Consider the following 24,115-nt stretch of genomic DNA (forward strand, 5'->3'; position numbering starts at 1 on the left):
CCCCGAACTCTGCTGCTGGTCTCAGAGTCTCGCTCTCAGAGTAAGCTCTGGTCTCGCTCTCTCCGCGCTGTTTATATCCCCGCTCTGGTCTCGCTCTCTCCCGCCGCTCACTGACTGGACTCTCGCTCTCTCCGCGCTGTTTATATCTCCGCTCTGGTCTCGCTCTTTACCGCCGCTCACCGACTGGACTCTCGCTCTCTCCGCGCTGTTTTTATCCCCGCTCTGGTCTCGCTCTCTCCCGCCGCTCACCGACTGGACTCTCGCTCTCTCCGCGCTGTTTTTATCCCCGCTCTGGTCTCGCTCTCTCCCGCCGCTCACCGCTCTCAGGTCCACTACCGCTCTGCAGGAAAAGCAAGGCAAAGCAGCACCTCCTTCCCCCACTTTACCAAACTCCCACACGAAGATTACAACCAATGCATCCACTATCTCTGTAGCCACTTTCTTTGGGACCCTCGGATGCAAGCCATCAGGTCCAGGGGACTTGTCAGCCTTTAGACCCATTAGTTTACGTAGTACTTTTTCTCTAGTAATAGTGATTGTTTTTAGTTCCTCCCTCCCCTTTGCCCCTTGATTTTCTACTATTATTGCTATGTCATTAGTGTCTTCTACTGTGAAGACAGATACAAAATATCTATTCAATTCCTCTGCCATTTCCTTGTTTTCCATTATTATTTCCCCAGTCTCATCCTCTAAGGGACCAATGTTTACTTTAGATACCCTCTTTCTTTTTATATACTTGTAGAAACTGTCAGTTTTTATATTTCTTGCCAGTTTACTCTCATAATTTACTTTCTCCCTCTTTATTATTCTTTTAGTCATCCTTTGCTGGTTTTTAAAGTTTTCCCAATCTTCAGGCTTACCAGTAATCTTTGCCATGTTGTATGCTTTTTCTTTTAACCTGATACCATCCTTGACTTCCTTAGTTAGCCATGGTTGGTTCACCCTTTTTGTACAATCTTTCCTCCTCACAGGGATATATTTTTGTTGCGAGTCATAAAATATCTTTTTAAATGTTTGCATTGCTTATCCACCATCATACCATCTAATCTGTTTACCCAGTCCACTTTAGCCAATTCCACCCTCATTCCTTTATAATTGCCTTTATTTAAGTTTAATACAGTAGTTTCAGACCCAAGATCCTCACTGTCAAACTGGATGTGAAATTCTATCATGTTATGATCACTGCTTCTCAAAGAATCCTTTACTTTGAGATCATTAATTAATCCTGTTTCGTTACCCATTACAAGATCCAAAATGGCCTGTTCCCTGGTTGGTTCCCTGACGTATTGGTCTAAGAAACAGTCCCGAATACACTCTATGGACACTCCTCAGGGCTATTTTTGCCAATTTGATTTGTCCGATCTATGTGAAAGTTAAAATCGCCCATGATTATTGCATTACCTTTTTTACAAGCCCCCCTTATTTCCTGATTTATATTTTGCCCTACAGTGTAGCTACTGTTATGGGGCCTGTATATTACTCCCACCAGTGATTTCTTTCCCTTGCTATTTCTTACCTCCACCCAAATTGATTTGACATCTGGATCTTCTGAACCAAGATCATTTCTCACTATTATACCAATTTCATCCTTTTTTAACAGAGCTACCCCACCACCTTTACCTTTTTTCCTATCCTTCCGAAATGTTAAATAACCCTGAATATTTAGCTGCCAAACTTGGTCACCTTGCAACCACGTCTCTGTAATGGCCATGAGATCATACCCATTTGTTTCTATTTGTGCCGTTAATTCATCTATCTTATTATGCTGCGCGCATTCAGATAAAGAACCTTTAATTTTGTCTTTTTATCATTCTTTCCTACCTCGGCCCCATTTGCTAGTGCACTCTTATGTCCCTTCCTGACACACTCTGTTTATCATTACCCCAGTCGCTTTCCTGTAGTACTTCCTTGTCTTTTCTCTTTATCAATCTAAACTTCGCCCTACCTGAGCCCTCCCCCCATCTATTTAGTTTAAAGCCTTCTCTACCGCCCTAGTTGTTTGGTTTGCCAGAACACTGGTCCCAGCATGGTTCAGGTGAAGCCCGTCCCAACGGAACAGCTCCCTCTTCCCCCAGTACTGGCGCCAGTGCCCCATGAATCGAAACCCACTTCTCCCACACCAATCTGTGAGCCACGCATTCATCTCTCTGATCTCATTTACCCTGTGCTAATTTGCTCGTGGCTCAGATAATAATCTGGAGATTATCACCTTTGTGGTTCTGCTTTTTAATTTAGTCCCTAGCTGCTCAACCTCTTTCTTAGTCCTACCTATGTCGTTGGTACCTACGTGGACCACGACAACTAGATCCTCCCCCTCCCAATCCAAGTTTCTCTCCAGCCCTGAGGAGATATCCTTAACCCTGGCACTGAGTAGGCAACACAGCCTTCAGGACTCTCGCTCTTGGTCACCTTGATACCTGAGAAAAAATGTTATGCACTGAGGTAAAATCACATGCCCAGACACAGAGACACATAAGGACGGGCGAACACATACACTCACACAATGAACAACCCGTAGCCATAGCAAACTGTATCCATTTTCAGAAGCTTTAATGTTTGTTGGTTAGTTATAAGAAAGAGAAAATACCTGGATTTATTGTTAAGTAGTCAATTACCCCTGCATTCTTTGTGTCTATTCTATTCATTTTTTTTATTATTGCATAAAGCCAGGTGAAGACCCGAGACTCACAGTGAAGGACACAGGAAGGCTGGAAAGAGTGAGGGAGGAGATGAGGTAAATCAAAAAGTAGCAATTTATTGACGCCAAGCTTGGGTAACCCAGTATCCCGTCTCCTCTGTTGATTTTCAGTGGGGATCCCAGTATTCCTGTCTCTTTTTTATTCTCAGTTGTCACACTTCCTCCTTCATGACCCTGTGTGGTTAGTGTCCATCGCAAGCTTTAACAGCAGAAGGTAGACCCCCCGATTCTCCCCTGTTCTCAGTATTGCGTCGTTCTCCCCGTGTCCTTGTTGAGCCAGCGTTTAGTTGCACCTGTTGTGTTGTCTGTAATGCCTGTATCTGGGGCTGTAGTCGGTCTGATAGCTGATGCAGTTTGCAAACTGCCGGTCGCACTCACACAACAGGTACTTGCACTTACTGCCCAGGATCTCTGTGGCTGAGAAAACAAAGGTAAGGTTGGTGAATGAACCAATATCAGCCAATTAGAATGGATAAGACACATTACATGACTAGTGGATCATTGTCCAAGAACATTATTGAATGAACTTCAGTCAGTCAGAATTTCACGATGAAGCATGAAACAGGAAAAGGCCATTCAGCCCATTAAGTTCGCTCCTTCTATAGTTCACTTAGAATCTCCCCGATTGTGGTTTCTACCTACCCATTTAATCTCCTCTCACAGTCCCTGTACACTCTACCATTTAATGGACTCTACCCACCCTTTTAATACCCTTCCATAGATCCTGTGGAATCTCCCCTATCTTGGATTCTGACCACCCATTTAATCGCCTCTCACAGACCCTGTAGACTCTACACTTCCAGGGGGAGGGGGATTTTACTCTCCACCCTACCCCACGGAAACCGGGCAGTTAAAATGCCCCGTGCGACTAATCCTTTCCAATCCCGCTGCCTTCTCGTGGGTCCCAATATCATCCCGCTTTTTTTAGCAGGCGAGAGAGACACCCACCTGAAGGCAGCGGGGTCCTTCTTTAAATATGCAAATTGGGCTCCAATGACACCAGGCGAGACATGTTGGAAAGAGGAGTCGGGGCCAGAAGAGGCCTAGAAAGATCCTTCAGGCCCAACAAGGAAACCTTGGGCCGACCTTCCCTCACCTTCCGGCCATCTGATCCCCACCCCCCCCAACCACTTACCTTAGTGCCGGGGACCATTCTTTTGGGTCCCTGGCAGCGACCTCCTGCTGCCCGAAATCCCACTTCCGCCCACCGGCCAGGTAGTGTTTCCTGCTGGGTTCAGGCAGGAGGCTGATGGCAAGCATGCAGATGAGGCTTGGGAGTTAAAATCTCCCGTGTTTCATGTGAGGGGACAGACAGCTTCACTTCTGCCTTGGCCTCCGCTCACTCTGATCCCGCTGTCCATTAAAATCGGCCTCTATCATGGACTCTACCCACCTATTTAATCTCCTCCTACAGCCCCTGTACAATTTCCCTTATCATGGACTCTACCCACCCATTTAATCTCCTCCCATAGCCCCTGTACAATCTCCCCTATCATGGACTCTACCCACCCATTTAATCTCCTCTCACAGATCCTGTACAATCTCCCTTATCATGGATTCTACCCACCCATTTAATCTCCTCTCACAGATCCTGTACAATCTCCCTTATCATGGATTCTACCCACCCATTTAATCTCCTCCCATAGCCCCTGTACAATCTCCCCTATCATGGACTCTACCCACCCATTTAATCTCCTCTCACAGATCCTGTACAATCTCCCCTATCATGGACTCTACCCACCCATTTAATCTCCTTTGGAAAAGTTCTGGATAATAACTTCCTGATCTCCCACAGTAATAAAGTAAAACTCCAGAATATTGTTTCATCCTCCCTGTTCATCCTGGTCCCCAGCAGCACAGGAAGCATCATGTCCCATGTAGTCTTTGCCATTCTTTACCCAGAGGGAGGTCAACAGCTGGAAGCAATTGCCGGGATGGGTGGCCCTCTGTCCCTGCACCCTCTTTAGAATTGTACAATTTAGTTTACATTGCTTCTCCTCATCCTGCCATAATGTATTGCTGCGCACTTCTCTGTGTTAAATTTGAACTGCCATGTGTCCACCCGTTCCATTAGCCTGTTTACGTCCTCTTGAAGTCTATCACTATCCTCCTCACTGTTTACTACACTTCCAAGTTTTGTGTCATCTGCAAATTTTGAAATTGTGCCCTGTGCACCCGAGTCCAAGTCATTAATATATATTAAAAAAAGTAGTGGTCCTAGTACCGACCCCTGGGGAACACCACTGTATATCTCCCTCCGGCCCAAGAAACAACCATTCACTACTACTCTCTGTTTCCTGTCACTTAGCCACTTTCATATCCATCCTGCCACTGCCCCTTTTATTCCATAGGCTTCAATTAATGACAAGCCCATTGTGTGGCACTTTATCAAAGGTCTTTTGAAAGTCCATATTCACCACATCAACTGCATTGCCCTCATCAATCCTCTCTGTTACCTCATCAAAAAATTCAATTAAGTTAGTTAAACATGATTTGCCTTTAACAAATCTGTGCTGGCTTTCCTTTATTAATCCACACTTGTTCAAGTGACTATTAATTTTGTCCCACATTATCATTCCTAAAAGCTTCCCATCACTGAAGTTAAACTGACTGGTTTATCCTTACACCCTATTTTGAACAAGGGTGTAACATTCTCCAGCAATTCTCCAGTCTCTGGCATCAGCCCCATATCTAAGGAGGATTGGAGGAGTTCCAACTGGCGTGGGAAGGCGGTGCATCACGAGGATAGACATGTTGGGTAACCAATGGCGGGAGTGTGGGGATGGAGGCGATTTGAGGCAGGAGATTCATGTGATGAAACCTCTCAGAATACATCCAACCTGAAATAGCAACCCTATCTGGTATAGTTTCTGGCCTCGGAGAATTGTTATAATTTCAGCCTCTGCCAAAGGGTCTGTCTAGAATAGTCCCGGAGAATGTCACATCTGTATAAACCTGAACATTTTTTCCTTCTCAATCCTTTTTTGAATTTGGCGTGAGCCGAAACCATTGTCAGCGCGGAATGGGGAGATATCCTGCAGTGATGTGTTGAGCATGTTACCTCCGAAATGGCTCAGAGACTGAACCTTTACAATAATTACAAGCAAGAGAGGAAGCAAGCGAGAAGGTGAGTGAACGTACTACATTGTACTTGTTGCCTTGAGGTACACTGAAAGGAATATCTCGTGACGTACAGGTGGAAGAATTGACACTGCGAGTTCAGCCTCTCATAACACTGGTCATGTTTCATGCAGCACCTGAAGAATAAACAGACAGAATCAGTGGCCCCTTACAGTAAATATAGGTACAGTAGTATGATGGTTAGTAATCCAGAGGCCTGGTCTAATAATCCAGAGAGTTGTGAGTTCCAGTCCCACCATGGCAGTTTGAGAATTTGAATTCAGTTTAAATAACCTGAAAATAAAAAGCTGATATCAGTAAAAGTGATAATGAAGCTGTCGGATTGTCATAAAAACTCAACTGGTTCACTAATGTCCTTTAGGGAAGGAAACCCACTGTCTTTATCCAGTCTGGCTTATAGGTGACTCCAGTCCCTCACCAACGTGGTTGACTCTTAACTGCCCTCTGAAGTGGCCTAACAAGACATTCAGTTCTACCACCATCTTCTCAGGGCAACTAGGGATGGACAATAAATGCCGGCCTTGCCAGCGGCACCCACATCCTGATAAGTCCTGAACTGAAGGTAGGCCCAGTGGATGAGGCTTTAAACTGAGGACCATGCCTCTCCCACAGGTTCACGTGGTGCTGTCTGAAGATGAGCAGGGAGTCTAACATAACATGAGCACCGTATCAAAAATACTTCTCTCCCGCTCTCCCCGCAGAGTGTCAGCTCTCTTCGTAGAGTACTTGCAGTGAAAACACTCTAGCACACTGGGTGGATTTCACCAAATTGTACTCTCAGTAGGAAGTCTCATGCACTGGGACCATATGCCGGGAATCTGAAAGAAAGAACGAACTTGCATTTACGCAGCGCCTTTCATGACCTCAGGACGTCTCAAAGCGCTTTACAGCCAATGAAATACTTTTGAAGTGTAGTCACTGTTGTGATATAGGGAAGTGTGAGCTTCCCACTACTTCCTGACCCGCGTGGAGTGTCCGCACTAATTTCTGATGCACGCTCTCAGCGTCCGAAACTCCCACATCCCAGATACACTTTATAAATTACTTTCATGCAGTGCCTTGTCTCAGTCTGTAGTACTCGCGCCTCTGAGTCAGTAGGTCATGGGTTCAAGCCCCACTCCAGAGACTTAAGCACATAATCAAGGCTGACCAAAGGAGTGCTGCACAGTCGGAGTTATCATCTTTCGGATGAGATGTTAAACCTCTCAGATGGACATAAAAGATCCCACTGCACCATTCGAAGAAGAGCAGGGGAGTTCTCCTAGAGCTCTGGCCAGCATTTATTCCTCAACCAATACCACCAAAAGCAGATCATCTGGTCATTTATTTCATTGCTGTTTGTGGGACCTTCCTGTGCGCAAATTGGCTGCCGCATTTCCCCACATTACAACTGCACTTCAAAAGTGCTTAATTGGCTGTAAAGTGTTTTGGGACATCCTGAGGTCATGACTACATACATTCAAGTTCCTTTTTCTGTCCTCAGTGAGAATGGGACTGGCTTCAACTGTCCACCAGAGGGAGCTATCAGCCTAGAGCTGGAAGCTTTGTTGCGAAGTGTGCTGAAATCACAGAGCTGGGAGGAATTGCCTCTCAACCACCCCACCCCCAGAAGCAACTTCAGCCCCTGTGGCCCGGTTGGTAAATGCACTGCCCATCGAGGTACTGAGCCATACAGACCATAAAGATCCATGTTTGATCTTGGCCATGCTGAATCATTTCAAATGAAGCTCTTCCAGCTGTTTTAATAAAAGTGTAACTAACACACATGCTGTGATTTCAACCTGTGGGTTTTCATGGACTCCCATTCTTCCTTTTGCTGAAGGTTTCATCTACCTTACTGGGATATGGTTCCACCTACCCCCATACGTAGCCATTATTCATCGTAAACCTAGCCAGCCGACTACACCTGGGTGCTTGTGAATGTTCCTGTATCTCTCTGATACTCTGTGTATGTGTGAAACCCCCTCTCTATTTATGTGTATGTGTTTCACTTTCTATCTCTCTGTGTTTGCCTTTCTGACTTTGTGCTTATCTCTGTCCTTGTATGTTTCTCTCTGTGTCCTTCATTCTGTGTTTCTGTCTTTGTGACTCTCCTGCTTTGAATCTTTGTCTATCTCTGACTGTGAACCACTCTCTCTGTTTCTGGAGAAGCTGGGATTGTTCTCCTTAGAGCACAGAAGATTAAGGGGAGATTTGATAGAGGTGTTCAAAATCATGAATGGTTTTGATAGATTAAATAAGGAGAAAGGTCTGTAACCAGAGGACATAAATTTAAGGTGATTGGCAAAAGAACCAGAGGCGACATGAGGAAAGAAAAATTTACACAGTGAGTTGTTTTGATCTGGAACGCACTACCTGAAAGGGTGGTGGAAGCAGATTCAATAATAACTTTCAAAAGAAAATTGGATAAATACTTGAAGGGAAAAAATTTACAGGGCTATGGGGAAAGGGCAGTGGAGTGGGACTAATTGGATAGCTCTGTCAAAGAGCCGGCACAGGCATGATGGGCCGAATGGCCTCCTTCTGTGCTGTGTCATTCTATGATTCTGTATTTGTGTGTCTCTGTCCCCGTCTCTCTCTCTCTCTCTCTTTCTCCTCATCTGTCTCTCTTTCTCCACATCTGTGTCTCACTGTCTGTTTTTCTCTGTCTCCCTCTCTCACCTCTGTCTGTGTATTTCTATCTCTCTGTCTCTTTCTCTTTCTCCATGTGTGTCTCTCTTTGTGTCTGGATCTCTGTATCTCTCCATGTCTGTCCCTCTCTGTGTCTCCCTCCAATGTTCTGTGCCCCCCTGAAAACGGCTTATTCTCCACTCAATCAGCAATCTGTGCTAATCTCCACACTGAAGTTAAATAGTAAGCCTATTTATAGACACTCCCTTACTTCATTAACTTTTAGTATTCCATATTGGTTTGGATGTGTAATTTGGAGATATTCCCTGATCTGGCAATGTTTTAATTAGTGGGTAAGGATTCTGCTTATGGATGGATAGCCATGTGCTGGCTTTATACAATTCTGAGATACGCACTCCTGACGTACACAATACCCACAAGCAACAGCAACAGCAACAACAACAACAGCAATAACAATGACAACAACAACAACAAAACAGCAATAACAACAGCAACACAACAATGACAAACAACAACAGCAGCAACAAACAAAAATAGCAACAACAACTTGCATTTATATAGCACCTTTAATGTAGAAGTGCATGGACCTGTTGGGCCGAATGGCCAGTTTCTGTGCTGTACATTCTATGTAATCAGACAAAAATGGATGCTGAGCCAAAGAAGGCTCAGATGTTACAAGGGTGACCAAAACCTTGGTCAAAAAGGTGGGTTTTAAGGAGCATCTTGGAGGAGAGGGAGGTGGAGAAGCGGAGGAGTTTAAGGAGGGAATTCCAGAGGCGAGGCCTAGAAGGCTGAAGGCACGGCCGCCAATGGTGGTGTGAAATGAGGATGGGATGCACAAAAGACCAGAGTTGGAGGAATGGGTTCTGGGGAGTTGTAGGATTGAAGGAAGTTACAGAAATAGGAAGGGTTGAGGCCAAGAAGGAATTTAAAAACAAGGGTGAAAATTGGATTTTAAATTGGAGGCGTGGAGGAACAAGAGCCAGTGTAGATCAGCGAGCACAGGGGTGATGGATGAACGGAACTTGGTGCGAATTAGGATACGGGCAGCAGAGTTTTGGATAAGCTCAAGTTTATGGAGGGTAGAAGATAGGAGGCCAGCCAGGAAAGCATTGGAATAGTCGAGTGTGGAGGTGACAAGGGCATGGATGAGAGTTTCAACAGCAGATGAGCTGAGGCAGGGGTGGAGCCGGGCAATGTTAACGAGGTGGAAGTAGGCAGTCTTGGTGATGGAGCGGATATGTGGTTGGACGCTCAGCTCAGGGTTGACTAGGTTGCTGAGATCATAGAAATCATAGAATCATAGAAAGGTTACAGCACAGATGGAGGCCATTCGGCCCATCAAGTCCGTACAGGCTCTATGTCAGAGCAATCCAGCTAATCCCACTCCCCCGCCCTATCTCCATAGCTCTGCAAATGTTTTCCTTTCAAGTACTTATCCAGTTCCCTTTTGAAGGCCATGATTGAATCTGCCTCCACAACCCCCTCAGGCAGCACATTCCAGATCATAACCACTCGCTGTGTAAAAAGTTTTTCCTCATATCACCTTGGGTTATTTTGCCAATCACCTTAATCTATGTCCACTGGTTCTTGACCCTCCGCCAATGGGAACAGTTTCCCTCTATCGACTCTGTCTAGACCTTTCATGATTTTGAATACCTCTATCAAATCTCCTCGCAACCGTCTCTGTTCCAAGGAGAACAACCCCAGCTTCTTCAGTCTATCCACGTAACTAAAGTCCCTCATCCCTGGAATCATTCTAGTAAATCTCTTCTGCATCCTCTCTAAGGCCTTCACATCTTTCCTAAAGTGCGGTGCCCAGAACTGGACACAATACTCCAGTTGTGGCCAAACCAGTGTTTTATAAAGCCTCTTTGCTTTTGTACTCTATGCCTCTATTTATGAAGCCCAGGACCCTGTATGCTTTTTTAACCGTTTTCTCAACCTGCCCTGCCACCTTCAACGATTTGTGCACATAAACCCTCAGATCTCTCTGTTCCTCTACCCCTTTAAGAGTTGTGCCCTTTCTTGATGTTGATGCTCTCATTTGCGAACAGTCTTGTTCAACCTGAGGTAGTGGCCAAAGAGGTGGATGGAATTGGTGGTGAGGGATTGGAGTTTGTGGTGGGGGTCAAAGACAATGGCTTCAGTCTTCCCAATGTTTAAAAAGAGGAAAGAGCAGTTCATCCAGAACTGGCTGTTGGACAAACAGTCTGACAGAGGCTGTGTCGGGGTCGAGAGAGGTGGTGGGGAGGTAGAGGTGAGTGTCGTCGGCGTGCATGCGGAAGCTGACCCCATGTATTCCAATGCATTTGAGGGGCAGCAAGCAAATGAAGAAGAGGAAGAGCCATGGATTTCCTTGGGGAACTCCAGATGTATTGGATCAGCGGCAAGGACGAAAAGCCTTGCCCATGCCCTACCCCAAGTAAAGTAGGGGTACCTGTTCTCTGGCCAGTGCATCCTTGAAGATATTGTGCCGTGCTTGTGGGCAAATCAGTCCCATTTACAAAGGGTCAATAGAATTACATAGAATGTACAGCACAGAAACAGGCCATTCGGCCCAACTGTTCTATGCCGGCATTTATGCTCCACACGAGCCTCCTCCCTCCCTACTTCATCTAACCCTATCAGCATATCCTTCTATTCCTTTCTCCTTCATGTGTTTATCTAGTTTCCCCTTAAATGCATCTCTGCTAATCGCCTCAACTACTCCTTGTAGTAGCGAGTTCCACATTCTAACCACTCTCTGGGTAAAGAAGTTTCTCCTGAATTCCCTATTGGATTTATTTGTGACTATCTTATGTTAATGGCCCCTAGTTCTTGTCTCCCCCACAAGCGAAAACATCTTCTGCACGTCTACCCTATTAAACCCTTTCATAATCTTAAAGACCTCTATCAGGTCATTGCTCAGTCTTCTCTTTTCTAGAGAAAAGAGCCCCAGCCTGTTCAATCTTTCCTGATAGGTACAACCTCTCAGTTCTGGTATCATCCTAGTAAATCTTTTTTGCACCTTCTCCAGTGTCTCTATATCCTTTTTATAATATGGAGACCAAAACTTTCACAATACTCCAAGTGTGGTCTAACCAAGGTTCTATACAAGTTTAACATAACTTCTTTGCTTTTCAATTCTATCCCTCTAGAAATGAACCCCATTGCTTGGTTTGTTTTTTTATGGCCTTATTAACCTGCATCGCTACTTTTAGTGATTTGTGTATCTGTACCCCCAGATCCCTCTGCTCCTCTACCCCATTTAGACTCTTATTTTCCAAGCAGTATGTGGCCTCCTTATTCTTCCTACCAAAATGTACCACCTCACACTTATCTATTTTGAACTTCATTTGCCAATTGCACACCCATTCTGTAAGTTTATTAATGTCTTCCTGTATTTTGTCGCAGTCCTCCTCAGTATTAACTATACCCCCCAACTTGGTGTCATCTGCAAATTTTGAAATTGTACTTCCAATTCCCGAGTCCAAATCGTTTATGTAAATAGTGAACAACAGTGGTCCCAGCATCAATGCTTGTGGAACACCACTTCACACCTTTTGCCAGTCTGAGTAACTACCTTTAATCCCTACTCTCTGTTTCTGTTTTGTGGCCAGCTTGCTGTCCACTCTGCTACTTGTCGCCTGATTCCACATGCTCTGACCTTGGTCATGGGTCTACTATATGGTACCTTATTGAAGGCCTTTTGAAAATCCAAATATGTTACATCTACCGCATCACCCTTGTCACCCTTTCTGTTACTTCTTCAAAGAATTCAGTAAGGTTGGTCAAGCATGACTTTCCCTTTTGAAATCCATGCTGATTGTTCTTTATTATATTTTCGGTTTCTAGATGTTTTTCTGTTTACATCTTTCAGTAAGGATTCCATTATCTTTCCTACCACAGAAGTTAAGCTAATTGGTCAATAGTTCCCTGGACTTGTTCTACCTGCCTTTTCAAATATAGGAATCACATTAGCTGTCCACCAGTCCTCTGGCACTATTCCTTTTTCTAATGAATTTTTATATATATGTAATAATGCCTCTGCTAATTCTTCCCTAACTTCTTTTAAAATGCGCAGATGCAATCCATCCGGACCAGGGACTTTATCCTCTCTAAGTTTGATTAGTTTATCAATTATCTCCCTCTTTTCTTTCTTAAATGTCTTTATATTTTTTTTTGATTTCTTCTTCTAATGTCATGCCCATTATATCAGTCCCGCTAGTAAATACTGAGACAAAGTAATTATTTAATATTTCTGCCATTTCGCTATCATTACCTGTGAGTTTATCGTGTGTATCCCTTAGTGGCCCTATCCCTATTCTGATTTTTCTTTGGTTATTTATGTGCTGTAGAATACTTTACTATTTATTTTTATGTTCCTTGATAATTTAATTTTGTAGTTTATCATTGTCTTCCTAATTGTTTTTTTAAACTTCTTTCTTAACCGCATCCTGGCCAACATTTATCCCTCTACCAACATCCGTTAAATTCAACAGAATGTAAAATCGGAGGCGTGTAAAACGGGCGTCTGACTCAATCTGTCCTGTGACCACCGGGCAGCTATGGTTAAATTCGGTGGCTTTACCTACATAATGGCCCCTGCTGGAAGGAACATGGGGAGTAGATTTCCATTGTTGCCTGGTCGTTAATCAGACGGCTTCTGTTACCAATGTGGGAGCCTCCCCGCCACATTTTCTTCTTGCTGTGCCCCACAATGGGAAAGACGGAAATGTAACCCCCCCCCCAACCACCGCCCCCCACCCCCCCCCCCCCCCCCCCGAAACAATGTATGTGGATGTCGGGCAAGGCAGGATTGGACTCCGCTGTGATGCCACCTGCAGTCGGACAGCCGACCGACACTCCCAGGACATGCAAATGCAGGATGGCTACTTGGATGAGCTGCCAAGAGCAGCTGGGACTGTAGGACAACAATTCCCTCCCACCGTGAGTCCTTTTAGGAGAGATGGCGGAGTTGGAAAGGATGTTTAAAGAGGGAAGGACTCGGACTGATGTGAGGTATCCAAGCCAGCCGTACCAGTCAGTCCCGTCTACCGGTTTCCCAGCTCCACGCACACCGCACCAGCAGCCGTAGTTAAGGTAGCTCCAAGTTATCTGAAGGACATTCTTCCCGGTAGTGCAGGACATCACTTTAGCCAGCTGCAGAATATCACGACTGCGACGCGTGTGCTGCCCACGTACTTCCGGCATCAACAGGAAGACCACGAGTCCTGCGGAGAAAAGGAGAGCGAGGGATGTCGGCAGAAATTTTTGGAATCCATAATCCACGATAAACTTAGTGAGAATTTTCGGAAATGCATGGTTAATCCAGAACAGTCATCATGTACTTGCTAAAAGCAAGTCATTTTTGACAAAGTTAAGAGCTTTTTGAAGAAGTCATGAAGGGAATGCAGTCAATGTGGTGTTTGTGGATTTTTAGAAGATGTTTTATTAGGTGTCTCAAAAGAGGCTTGTTAGAAAAATTCAGGCATATGGTATAAGAGAAAATGTAGCAGCATGGATAGAAAGTTGGATGACAGACAGGAAATGGAGTTAGGGTAAATGGGTGTTGCTCAAATTGGAGAAGGATTGGAAGTGGTGTACCCCAACGGTCAGTGCTGAGTCCATTTTCGTTCTTGGTACGTATTGATGATTTGGACTATAGCATAGGGAATATGATATTAAAACTTCCCAATGACACAAAAGTAGGAGGTTTTGCAAAGAGGTAGGAGGTTTTGCAAAGAGTGAGGAGGACTCTAAAAGACTTCAGGAAGACAGACAGGTTAGTGGAACGAACAGACAGGTGGCAGGTGCAATTTAATGTGGATAAGTGCGAGGTAGTAGATTTTGGGAGCAAAAACAAGAAATTAGAGTATACACTCAATGGAAAGACAGTGAAGGGTGTGGATGGATGAACAGAGAGGCCCAGGGGTTCAAATACATAATTCTCTGAAAGCGCGAGTGCAAGTAGATAAGGCCATGAAAAAAAGCAACAATTAATAGGGGCATAGAGAACAAGAGTAAAGAAGTAATGATCAATTTACACAAAACATTGGTTAGGCCACAGTCAGAGTACAATGTGCAGTTTTGGCCACCCCCATTATAGAAAGGACAGTAAAGTCATAGGGGGTAAAATTGGGCCGTTTAGCGCCCATTTTTTAGGCGTTATGTGGCCAACTAAGCCTCAAAAATGGGGTCTGAGATGCGCGCGCACATTTCCGACAGGAAGTGTGCAGCACGCCATCTTGATAAATGGGTTTGCGTGCACGTGCCTAACGACCGCCGGCAGCATGCAGAGTAGGGAGATTATGACGCGAATCAGTGTGCAACGCAGATTTAAAGGGACAGCTGCTTATTTTGGAACTCCATACTCCATCCAACACACTGTCTTAACCTGGCACAGCTGAACATGATTTAAAGGACATGAAGGGCCCCCCACCGTGGTATTTTAAGGGATCATGCAGGAGTTACAGCTTAGTAGCTAGATTTCTTCTGGCTGCTGGTGCATTGGTACATGTTTTTGGAGGTTTCCTATCATAGTATCATAGTAGGTACAGCACAGGAGGAGGTCATTCGGCCCATCATGCCCGTGCCGGCTCTTTGAAAGAGCTATCCAATTAATCCCAGTTCCCTGCACTTTCCCCAAAGCCCTGTAAATGTTTTCCCTTCAAGTATTTATCTAATTCCCTTTTGAAAGTTATTATTGAATCTGCTTCCATCACCCTTTCAGGCAGTGCATTCCAGATCATTACAACTTGCTGCTTAAAAAATGTTTCCTCGTGTCACCTCTGGCTCTTTTGCCGATCACCTTAAATCTGTGTCCTCTGGTTGCCGACCATTCTGCCACTGAAAACAGTTTCTCCTTATTTACTCTATCAAAACCGTTCATGACTTTGAACACCTCTATCAAATCTCCCCTTAACCTTCTCTGTTCTAAGGAGAACAACCCCAGCTTCTCCAGTCTCTCCACATAACTGAAGTCCCTCATCCCTGGTACCATTCTAGTAAATCACTTCTGTACCCTCTCTAAGGCCTTGACATCTTTCCTAAAGTATGGTGCCCAGAATTGAACACAATACTCCAGCTGAGGCCTAACCAGTGTTTCATAAAGGTTCAGCATAACTTCCTTACTTTCATACTTTATGCCTCTACTAATAAAGCCCAGGATCCCTTATGCTTTTTTAACAGCTTTTCAACTTGTCCTGCCACCTTCAAAGATTTGTGTATGTGCACCCCCAGGTCTCTCTGTCCTTGCACCCCCTTTAAAATTGTACCATTTAGTTCATACTGCCTCTCCTCATTCTTTCTACCAAAATGTATCACTTCACACTTCTCTGTGTTAAATTTCATCTGCCATGTGTCTGCCCATTTCACCAGTCTATCTAGGTCCTCCTGAAATCTGTTACTATCCTCCACATTGTTTACTATATTTCTGAGTTTCATGTCATCTGCAAACTTTGAAATTATACTCTCTATACCCAAGTTCCAGTCATTAATATATATCAAAAAGAGCAGTGACCCATGGGGAACACCACTGTATACTTCCCTCCAGTCAGAAAAACAACCATTCACCACTACTCTCTGCTTTCTGTCCCTTAGCCATGCTGTTGCTGTCCCTTTAATCCCATGGGCTTTAATTTTGTTGACAAGTCTATTATGTGGTATTTTATCAAATGCCTTTTGAAAGTCCGTATACACAACTTCAACCGCACTACCCTACTTGGATAAAGTTTCAATACTCTACAGGGAGTGGGCTGGCTGGCTGACAGGCAACAGCAAAGGCACTGGCAAAGCGGCAGGGGTGGGAGCCACTGCCACTTGCTGCCACCAATTATGCACCATAATTTCCTGCAAGAAAGAGGGAAGTGTGTCAGTGAGTGTCCTGCAAGATGTTTGGGTGATGTAGCTGCCATGATTGAACAGCTACCAGTGTGTGTGACCTGTGAGTTGTGGGTGTGAAGCTTGCAACAACGATAATGTTTGAGGGTGAGAGGAAGCATCTGATTTGAATGGTTGAATACTGACTGATAGAGATTGTTGGTAGGTGGGTGATGGGGGTGTAGTGCGTGGAACAGTGGATGAGGCTAGTGGTGCAGTTGGTACGATGTGCCACTTGAAGCTTGAACTCACTCACCTTGACAACTCTTTTAAAATCATTGAACTTCTTCCAACACCGCATTCATGTTCTTGGAGCTATGCTCCTGTCATTTACCTCCTCCGTTACTTCTTCCCACTGCCTCCTGAGCATATTCCTGGAGGGCCTCCTGCCCCACTGCGGATGCAAGATGCTCCTCCTTCTCTCCACCTCTTGCACCAAGGCCTTCAGTGCATCATCAGAGAACCTTGGTGCACGCTCTCTCCCAGGTGCAGCCATTCTTCAAAGTATCACAGCATAGACTCAGTTTTGAAATGACTCCTTCTTGCAGCCACATTGCACCGTCCCTTTAGGAGATGCAGGCTGCCTTTAAGAGGGGTGAGCCACTCGCGATATTGGGGCCCCCTGCTGATGCGTGCAGCCAATCAACAGCGCGTCTGATTGTTGAGATGCAGGCAGCATCACGACAACCAGACCTGGGTTAATTGTGGACCTCAATCCCCAAGCCCGTTTTCAGGGGTTATCCACTTGAACTCCTATTGAGAGCATACAGCGTAGATTCACCAGGATGATGCCAGGGATCAGAAACTATTGTTATGAGGAGAGATTTGAGATACTGGGACTGGTTCCACAGAACAGAGAAGGCTAAGAGGAAATTTAATAGAGGTTTTTAAAAAAATATGAAGGATTTTGATAGGGTGACAAAGGAAAGACTATTTCCTTTAGTTGTGGAGTCAATAATGAGGGGTCATCAATTTAAAATTGTCACTAAGAGAGTGAGAAGAGTGGATGGGAGAAATTTGTTGGAACATGGGATGCTTTGCCCCAGGGAGTGGTTGAGACAGAGACCAATCCATCTTTTAAGGGAAAATTGGATAAATATTTGAAGCAGACAAAGATACAGAGCAATGGGGGGAGAGTGGGATAAGTTTAGGATTGCTCTAGCAATGTTCCCATGCACCTGCTGGCCTTGTCCTTCTAGGTGATGGAGGTCGCTGGATTGGGAGGTGCTGCTGAAGAAACCTTGGTGTGTTGCTGCAGTGCATCCTGTAAATAATACAAACTGCAGCCACGGTACACCAATGGTGGAGGGAGGGGATGTTTAAGCCAGTGGGTGGGGTTTTGACCAAGTGGGCTGCTTTTTCCTGGATGGTGTTGAGCTTCTTGAGTGTTGTTGCAGCTGCACCCATCCAGGCAAGTGGAGAATATTCCATCACATTCCTGACTTGTGCTAGAGAGGCTATGGGGAGTCGGGAGGTGAGCCACTTGCCGCAGAACCTCTGAGCTGCTCTTGTAGCCAGTGCATTTATGTGGCTGCTCCAGTTGAGTTTCCGGTCAATGGTGACCCCCAGGATGTTAATGGTGGGGGATTTGGCGATGGTAATGCCGTTGAATGTCAAGGGGAGGTGGTTAGACTCTCTCGTGTTGGAGATGGTCATTGCCTACACTTGTGTGGCGCGAATGTTACTTTCCACTTATCAGCCTGGATGTTGTCCAGGTCTTCCTGCATGCGGGCATGGGCTGCTTCATTATCTGAGGGGTTGCGAATTCCTGCAAAGTGTTGTAAAGACCTTTAATCTCTTTCATTTTGCTGGCTTTTGTCTCATGTTTATATCACTTCTGCCATTTATCCATCTCCTGTTTTCCATTTAAAGACTGTACAACAGGTCATTCTACTTCGTCTCTCGTGCATATGTGTGGGGGGATTTTGACTTTTGGACGACCAATCAGCAGAGCATGCTGGTCGGTCGCCCATACCCGATGGCGCAGAGGTGGCCGCGGTTTTGAGACGCCCGCTTCATTTACACCGGGCTGGCGAACTTTACGGCACCAAATGGGCCTCACGATGCAGCTCGCTGGATTAAAGCTGACCAACATAGGGCCGCCTCAGCAAGGTGAGTGGTGTGGGGGGAGGAGGATGTCCTGGGTCAACAGTGGCCCAGATTATTTTTGTCGGGCACACCTGCTACTACAGGCCTCACAAAGGTAATATCAAATTTACCGTGCGTGGCTGGGTTTCTTTGGCTGTATCACCCTGCATGGTGCATGCTCCTATCATTTCCAATCTATAATGGCAATCGGGCTCCTCGGCTCCCAAATTGCTTATTAAAAGGGGCCAACAACCTGAAACAGGCGGCCTTTCAAATTGCTGCCGGCCGTATCACCAGTTCTAACCGGGCGGTAAGGCTACTGACCCCATATTGAGGCCGCTAACGTCAGGTGAAACAAGTTAAAATCAACCCCCGCGTGTGTTATTTCCACTCCCTCTTCCCCTTGTTCTCTTCCTTTTTAAATGCTGTCCATCTGTGATAGCTTTCGGTTCTGACGAAGGGGTCCAGAGCTGAAACGTTCACTCATTCGTTCTCTCCGCAGATGCTGACTCACCTGCCGTGTATTTCCTGCAGTTCCTGCTTTAGCTTGAAATCACTGTTGTCTTTAGTCACGGACAAATGCTTAAACGGGATATAAATTCGACTTGGGCAGTAGCACGAAATGGGCAATAGCGAATTGACAGCCCGTTTTGCAGACTGCCCGATTTTTATTTTTCATTGACTTCACAGTAAAGAAAGTCGGGTGGAGTGTAAAACAGGCTGCCGATTCACTATTGCTCGTTTTGCACTATTCCCCAAGGCGGACGTATACCCCAATATGTTTGTATCACATTCCCCCGTCCATTATCTTAATGCAGGATTCGGATCGAGGAAGGTCGTATGAATGCGCTAGTCATTAATGGGCTATTTTTCACTGTGCTGTATAGCTAGGATTGTAATTACTGAGCTTTGTGCTTTCTCTTAATATCCCACTCCGAGCACTGAAATTAATATCGATTTAAGTTAACAACTTTCCATCTCTGCGAAATTAGTCCTGTATTATTCAGAAAGAACATTTTTTAAAAAATATATATGAAATTAAAATGCCTTGTACTCACCAGTACAAATCCACATGAAAGCCCCACGTTTAGCTGGCATATTCGAAAACTTTCCGTTGCTGGCTGCAAACTGCCTTTTCCCTCTAAACCTCACTGGGCTCTGTCTGCTTCCTTTTGAGGTTTTAATCTTGCCTTTTTTTCCTGTAATTATAGCAAATTAGATGAAAATTTTACTTGCACTGACACGCCCCTCCTATCCCTTGAAGCACTGATTTACTTTCTAGGAGGACGCACATAGTGCCCTGTGAGCCTGAATAGCTCTCTCACTGCCCCGAGCAACTAGGGGACAAAAGCAAGAAACCAACTTTAAATAAACACAAGGTGTGGGGTCCATCTCCTGAAATAAGGGTCCCCTACTACTGCTGGTGGGCTTCAGACAATGGCGGAGCTAATGGAGGCACGAGGTGGAGGTGCCAGGTTGTGCCCTTCCCCCCAATCATATTGAAGTTTGGCCAATTTTGTAGTTCAGGACGTGGCCAAAACTAACTGCCAATAATCTACTCACTTAACTCTTAAATTCCTGATCACAATCATGTTGCCGTTTTAAAGACCTCCTTTAGATCGCCCCTCAACCGTCCAAACTCAAAGGGAATACAAACCAAGATTATGCAACCTGTCCTCATAATTTAACCCTTTAAGCCCTGGTATCATTCTGAGACGGTACAGTCTCAGTGAGAGCCCCTGTACGTGTACAGTATACATTGGGGAAAAAAGAAAGGAACTGAATTTACATGTTGTTATCAGTTCATAGGAACATAGGAATTGCTAAATCAAGGTCCATCTAGTTTGCCTTCTACCATCCTGGTAGTAACATGATACAACAATAATGGAGTTGTTAACTAATCAATCTCTATCAATTAGTTTACAACAGACCCACAAATTACATGAGAAAAACTGTTGTGGTGGAGAGCTTTGAGAACCATAGGTCCAAAGTCACCTGTCTCTCTCAAACATACTACATTTACCATATTTCATATCTCCAATTACTTATATACTGTATTCCAAAATGTTATTTTCTGAAAGAAATCTATCTAATTTGCATTTGAATGAATCAATACTAACTGCTTCCACCGTCTCCCGAGGGAGCCTGTTCCATAGAGTGACCACTTGCTCACTGAAATATTGTTTCCACAAACTCATGAATCATTCCCATGAACTAAGAACAATAACAACAACTTGTACTTATATAGACTCTCTAAATTAGAAAAACATCCTAAGGCACTTCACAGAAGTGTAATCAAAAAATGAGATATGCACGAGTCCCAGTCACAGATGGGAGTGAATGGTTACCTGTTAAAAGTATACTGAACAAATGCAGGAGCTGAAGCAGAGATGCACAGGTGCCCGACAGGGGTGAATCACTCCCTTTAATATCACCGTTTGATGGATGCCATCACCCGACCTAACACCTCACTGTAGTTATTAACCACAAGGAAAGTCTCAGGGCCCTCCTGTACACAGGAAAGAAAGCAATTTTTTCAACAAAAAAAAATGAAATTCATTAACTCACCAAATATGCAGGTTGAGGAGCAGAAGATAGTCAATTGCAACATCTTGTTTTCAAGGATTTTTGAAGCCTTTGAGCATTGGCATGCGTTTGAAACAGCACTGCCAGGTTAAGTCTGAATCGGATACAGGCAGACTGGGTTTCACCCAGAAGAATCATTCAGCTCCCTGACTGGTAGGGTTTAAAGATCTCAGTTACTGACTCAGTCTCTGATTAAGTTACTAGTCAGAGAAGAGCAGGAAGTTCTCCCGGTGTCCTGGTCAACATTCTTCCCTTTGTCAACACCACCAAAAATAGATTAACTAGTCATTCAAACTGTTGTTATTTGTGGGTTCTTGCTGTGTGCATAATAGTATGTTCCTACATAACAATAGTGACTACATTTCAAAGGAATTCTTTGTATGTGAAGTGCTATGGGATGTATCTGAGAGATGTGATAAGGTCCTACGTAAACACAAGAAAACAAGGTCAGTTTTAACGCTCGGTCTGCCAACTAGTCTGGAAAAACTCTTGCGACGATGGGTCTGTCAGTCTTCTTTGGAGCTCATACCCCTTCACATTGAAACTAACTTCAAATTAAGATTTGAACAAATTAAATATTGGGAAATAACAAGGTAGGAAGTGCTCCTATTTATTATTCATTCTCAGAATGTGGGTGTTGCTGGCAAGGCCGGCATTTATTGTCCAATCCTTGTTGCCCTGAACTGAGTGACTTGCTAGGCCACTTCAGAGGGCAGTTAAGAGTCAACCACATTGGTGTGGGACTGGAGTCACATCTTCAGCCAGAAGTGCCGAGTGGATGATCCATCTCGGCCTCCTCCCGATATCCCCACCATCACAGAAGCCAGTCTTCAGCCAATTCGATTCACTCCATGTGATATCAAGAAACGGCTGAGTGCACTGGATACAGCAAAGGCAATGGGCCCCAACAACATCCCGGCTATAGTGCTGAAGACTTGTGCTCCAGAACTAGCTGCGCCTCTAGCCAAGCTGTTCCAGTACAGCTACAACACTGGCATCTACCCGACAATGTGGAAAATTGCCCAGGTATGTCCTGTCCACAAAAAGCAGGACAAATCCAATCCAGCCAATTACCGCCCCATCAGTCTACTCTCGGTCATCAGCAAAGTGATGGAAGGTGTCGTCAGCAGTGCTATCAAGTGGCACTTACTCAACAAAAACCTGCTCACCGATGCTCAGTTTGGGTTCCGCCAGGACCACTCGGCTCCAGACCTCATTACAGCCTTGGTCCAAACATAGACAAAAGAGCTGAATTCCAGAGGTGAGGTGAGAGTGACTGCCCTTGACATCAAGGCAGCATTTGACCGAGTGTGGCACCAAGGAGCCCTAGTAAAATTGAAGTCAATGGGAATCAGGGGGAAATCTCTCCAGTGTCTGGAATCATACCTAGCACAAAGGAACTTGGTAGTGGTTGTTGGAGGCCAATCATCTCAGCCCCAAGGCATTGCTGCAGGAGTTCCTCAGGGCAGTGTCCTAGGCCCAACCATCTTCAGCTGATTCATCAATGACCTTCCCTCCATCATAAGGTCAGAAATGGGGATGTTCGCTGATGATTGCACAGTGTTCAGTTCCATTCGCAACCCCTCAAATAATGAAGCAGTCCAAGCCCGCATGCAGCAAGACCTGGACAACATCCAGGCTTGGGCTGATAAGTGGCAAGTAACATTCGCGCCAGACACGTGCCAGGCAATGACCATCTCCAACAGGAGAGCGTCTAACCACCTTCCCTTGACATTCAACGGCATTACCATCGCCGAATCCCCCACCATCAACATCCTGGGGGTCACCATTGACCAGAAACTTAACTGGACCAGCCATATAAATACTGTGGCTACAAGAGCAGGTCAGAGGCTGGGTATTCTGCGGTGAGTGACTCACCTCCTGACTCCCCAAAGCCTTTCCACCATCTACAAGGCACAAGTCAGGAGTGTGATGGAATACTCTCCATTTGCCTGGATGAGTGCAGCTCCATCAACACTCAAGATGCTCGACACCATCCAGGACATAGCAGCCCGCTTGATTGGAAGCCCATCCACCACCCTAAACATTCACTTCCTTCACCACCGGCGCACAGTGGCTGCAGTGTGTACCATCCACAGCAACTCGCCAAGGCTTCTTTGACAGCAACTCCCAAACCCACGATCTCTACCACCTAGAAGGACAAGAGCAGCAGGTGCATGGGAACAACACCACCTGCACGTTCCCCTCCAAGTCACACACCATTCCGACTTGGAAATATATCGCCATTCCTTCATCGTCACGGTGTCAAAATCCCTTCCTAGCAGCACTGTGGGAGAACCTTCACCACACGGACTGCAGCGGTTCAAGAAGGCAGCTCACCACCACCTTCTCAAGGGCAATTAGGGATGGGCAATAAATGCCGGCCTCGCCAGCAATGCCCACATCCCATGAACGAATAAAAAAATACATATAGGCCAGGCTGGGTAAGGAGGTCAAGTTTCCTTCCCTACAGGACATTAGTGAACTTGTTGGTTTTTTACTAATACCAACCTGTTATTTCCAGATTTTTTAAAAACTGAATTCAAATCCTCAAACTGCCATGGTGGGATTTAAACTCACTTGCTGTGGATTATTAATCCAGTAATATAACCGCTACACTACCTAATCTAATTGTTTTCTCAGAGGAATCGCTAATAGGTTCAATGGACTCAGTTGGCATATTTTTGAAAGAGTCTAATTCTCAACATGGACACCCAAGTGCCTTTCACTCAAATGTCTTTTTTTTTAAATGGAGAACCCTAGGTGAAAGGTCAACTCTCATTGTGCAGGATCCCAGCAAGGGTTAAAAAAGTGGGAAAGAAAAGAAGAACAGGAAGCCTTGCATTTATATCATTCCTTATGACATCTGTCAGAAACAATTCAAAGCACTTCACACAAGTTACTCTGAAGTGCAGTCACATAGGCACATGTGGAAGCCAATTTCCACATAGCAACACCCCACAAATATAAAGAAATGAATGACTAATTCATCTGTTTTTGGTATGTGTTGGTTGAAAATCAAAGGGTAGAGGAGCAGAGGGACTTGGGGGTTAAGATACACAAATCTGTAAAAGTGGGAAGACAACTTGAGAAAACTGTAAACATTTT

General features: G+C 45.0%; 1 protein-coding gene across 1 annotated transcript; it reads right to left on the reverse strand.

Moving 5' to 3' along the window:
- Nucleotides 1–2,537: 2,537 nt before the first annotated feature.
- LOC137306110 (basic phospholipase A2 RVV-VD-like) lies at nt 2,538–21,345 on the reverse strand. The gene is made up of 5 exons (XM_067975174.1): nt 20,990–21,345; nt 19,480–19,620; nt 13,494–13,686; nt 5,840–5,955; nt 2,538–3,115 (listed from the first exon to the last, which is right to left on the reverse strand). The coding sequence occupies exons 1-5, from the start codon at nt 21,030–21,032 to the stop codon at nt 2,982–2,984; spliced, it is 627 nt and encodes a 208-aa protein (XP_067831275.1). The 5' UTR covers nt 21,033–21,345; the 3' UTR covers nt 2,538–2,981.
- Nucleotides 21,346–24,115: the final 2,770 nt, after the last annotated feature.

Source organism: Heptranchias perlo, chromosome 3 (assembly GCF_035084215.1).
Source record: "Heptranchias perlo isolate sHepPer1 chromosome 3, sHepPer1.hap1, whole genome shotgun sequence".
Classification (NCBI taxonomy): Eukaryota; Metazoa; Chordata; class Chondrichthyes; order Hexanchiformes; family Hexanchidae; genus Heptranchias; species Heptranchias perlo.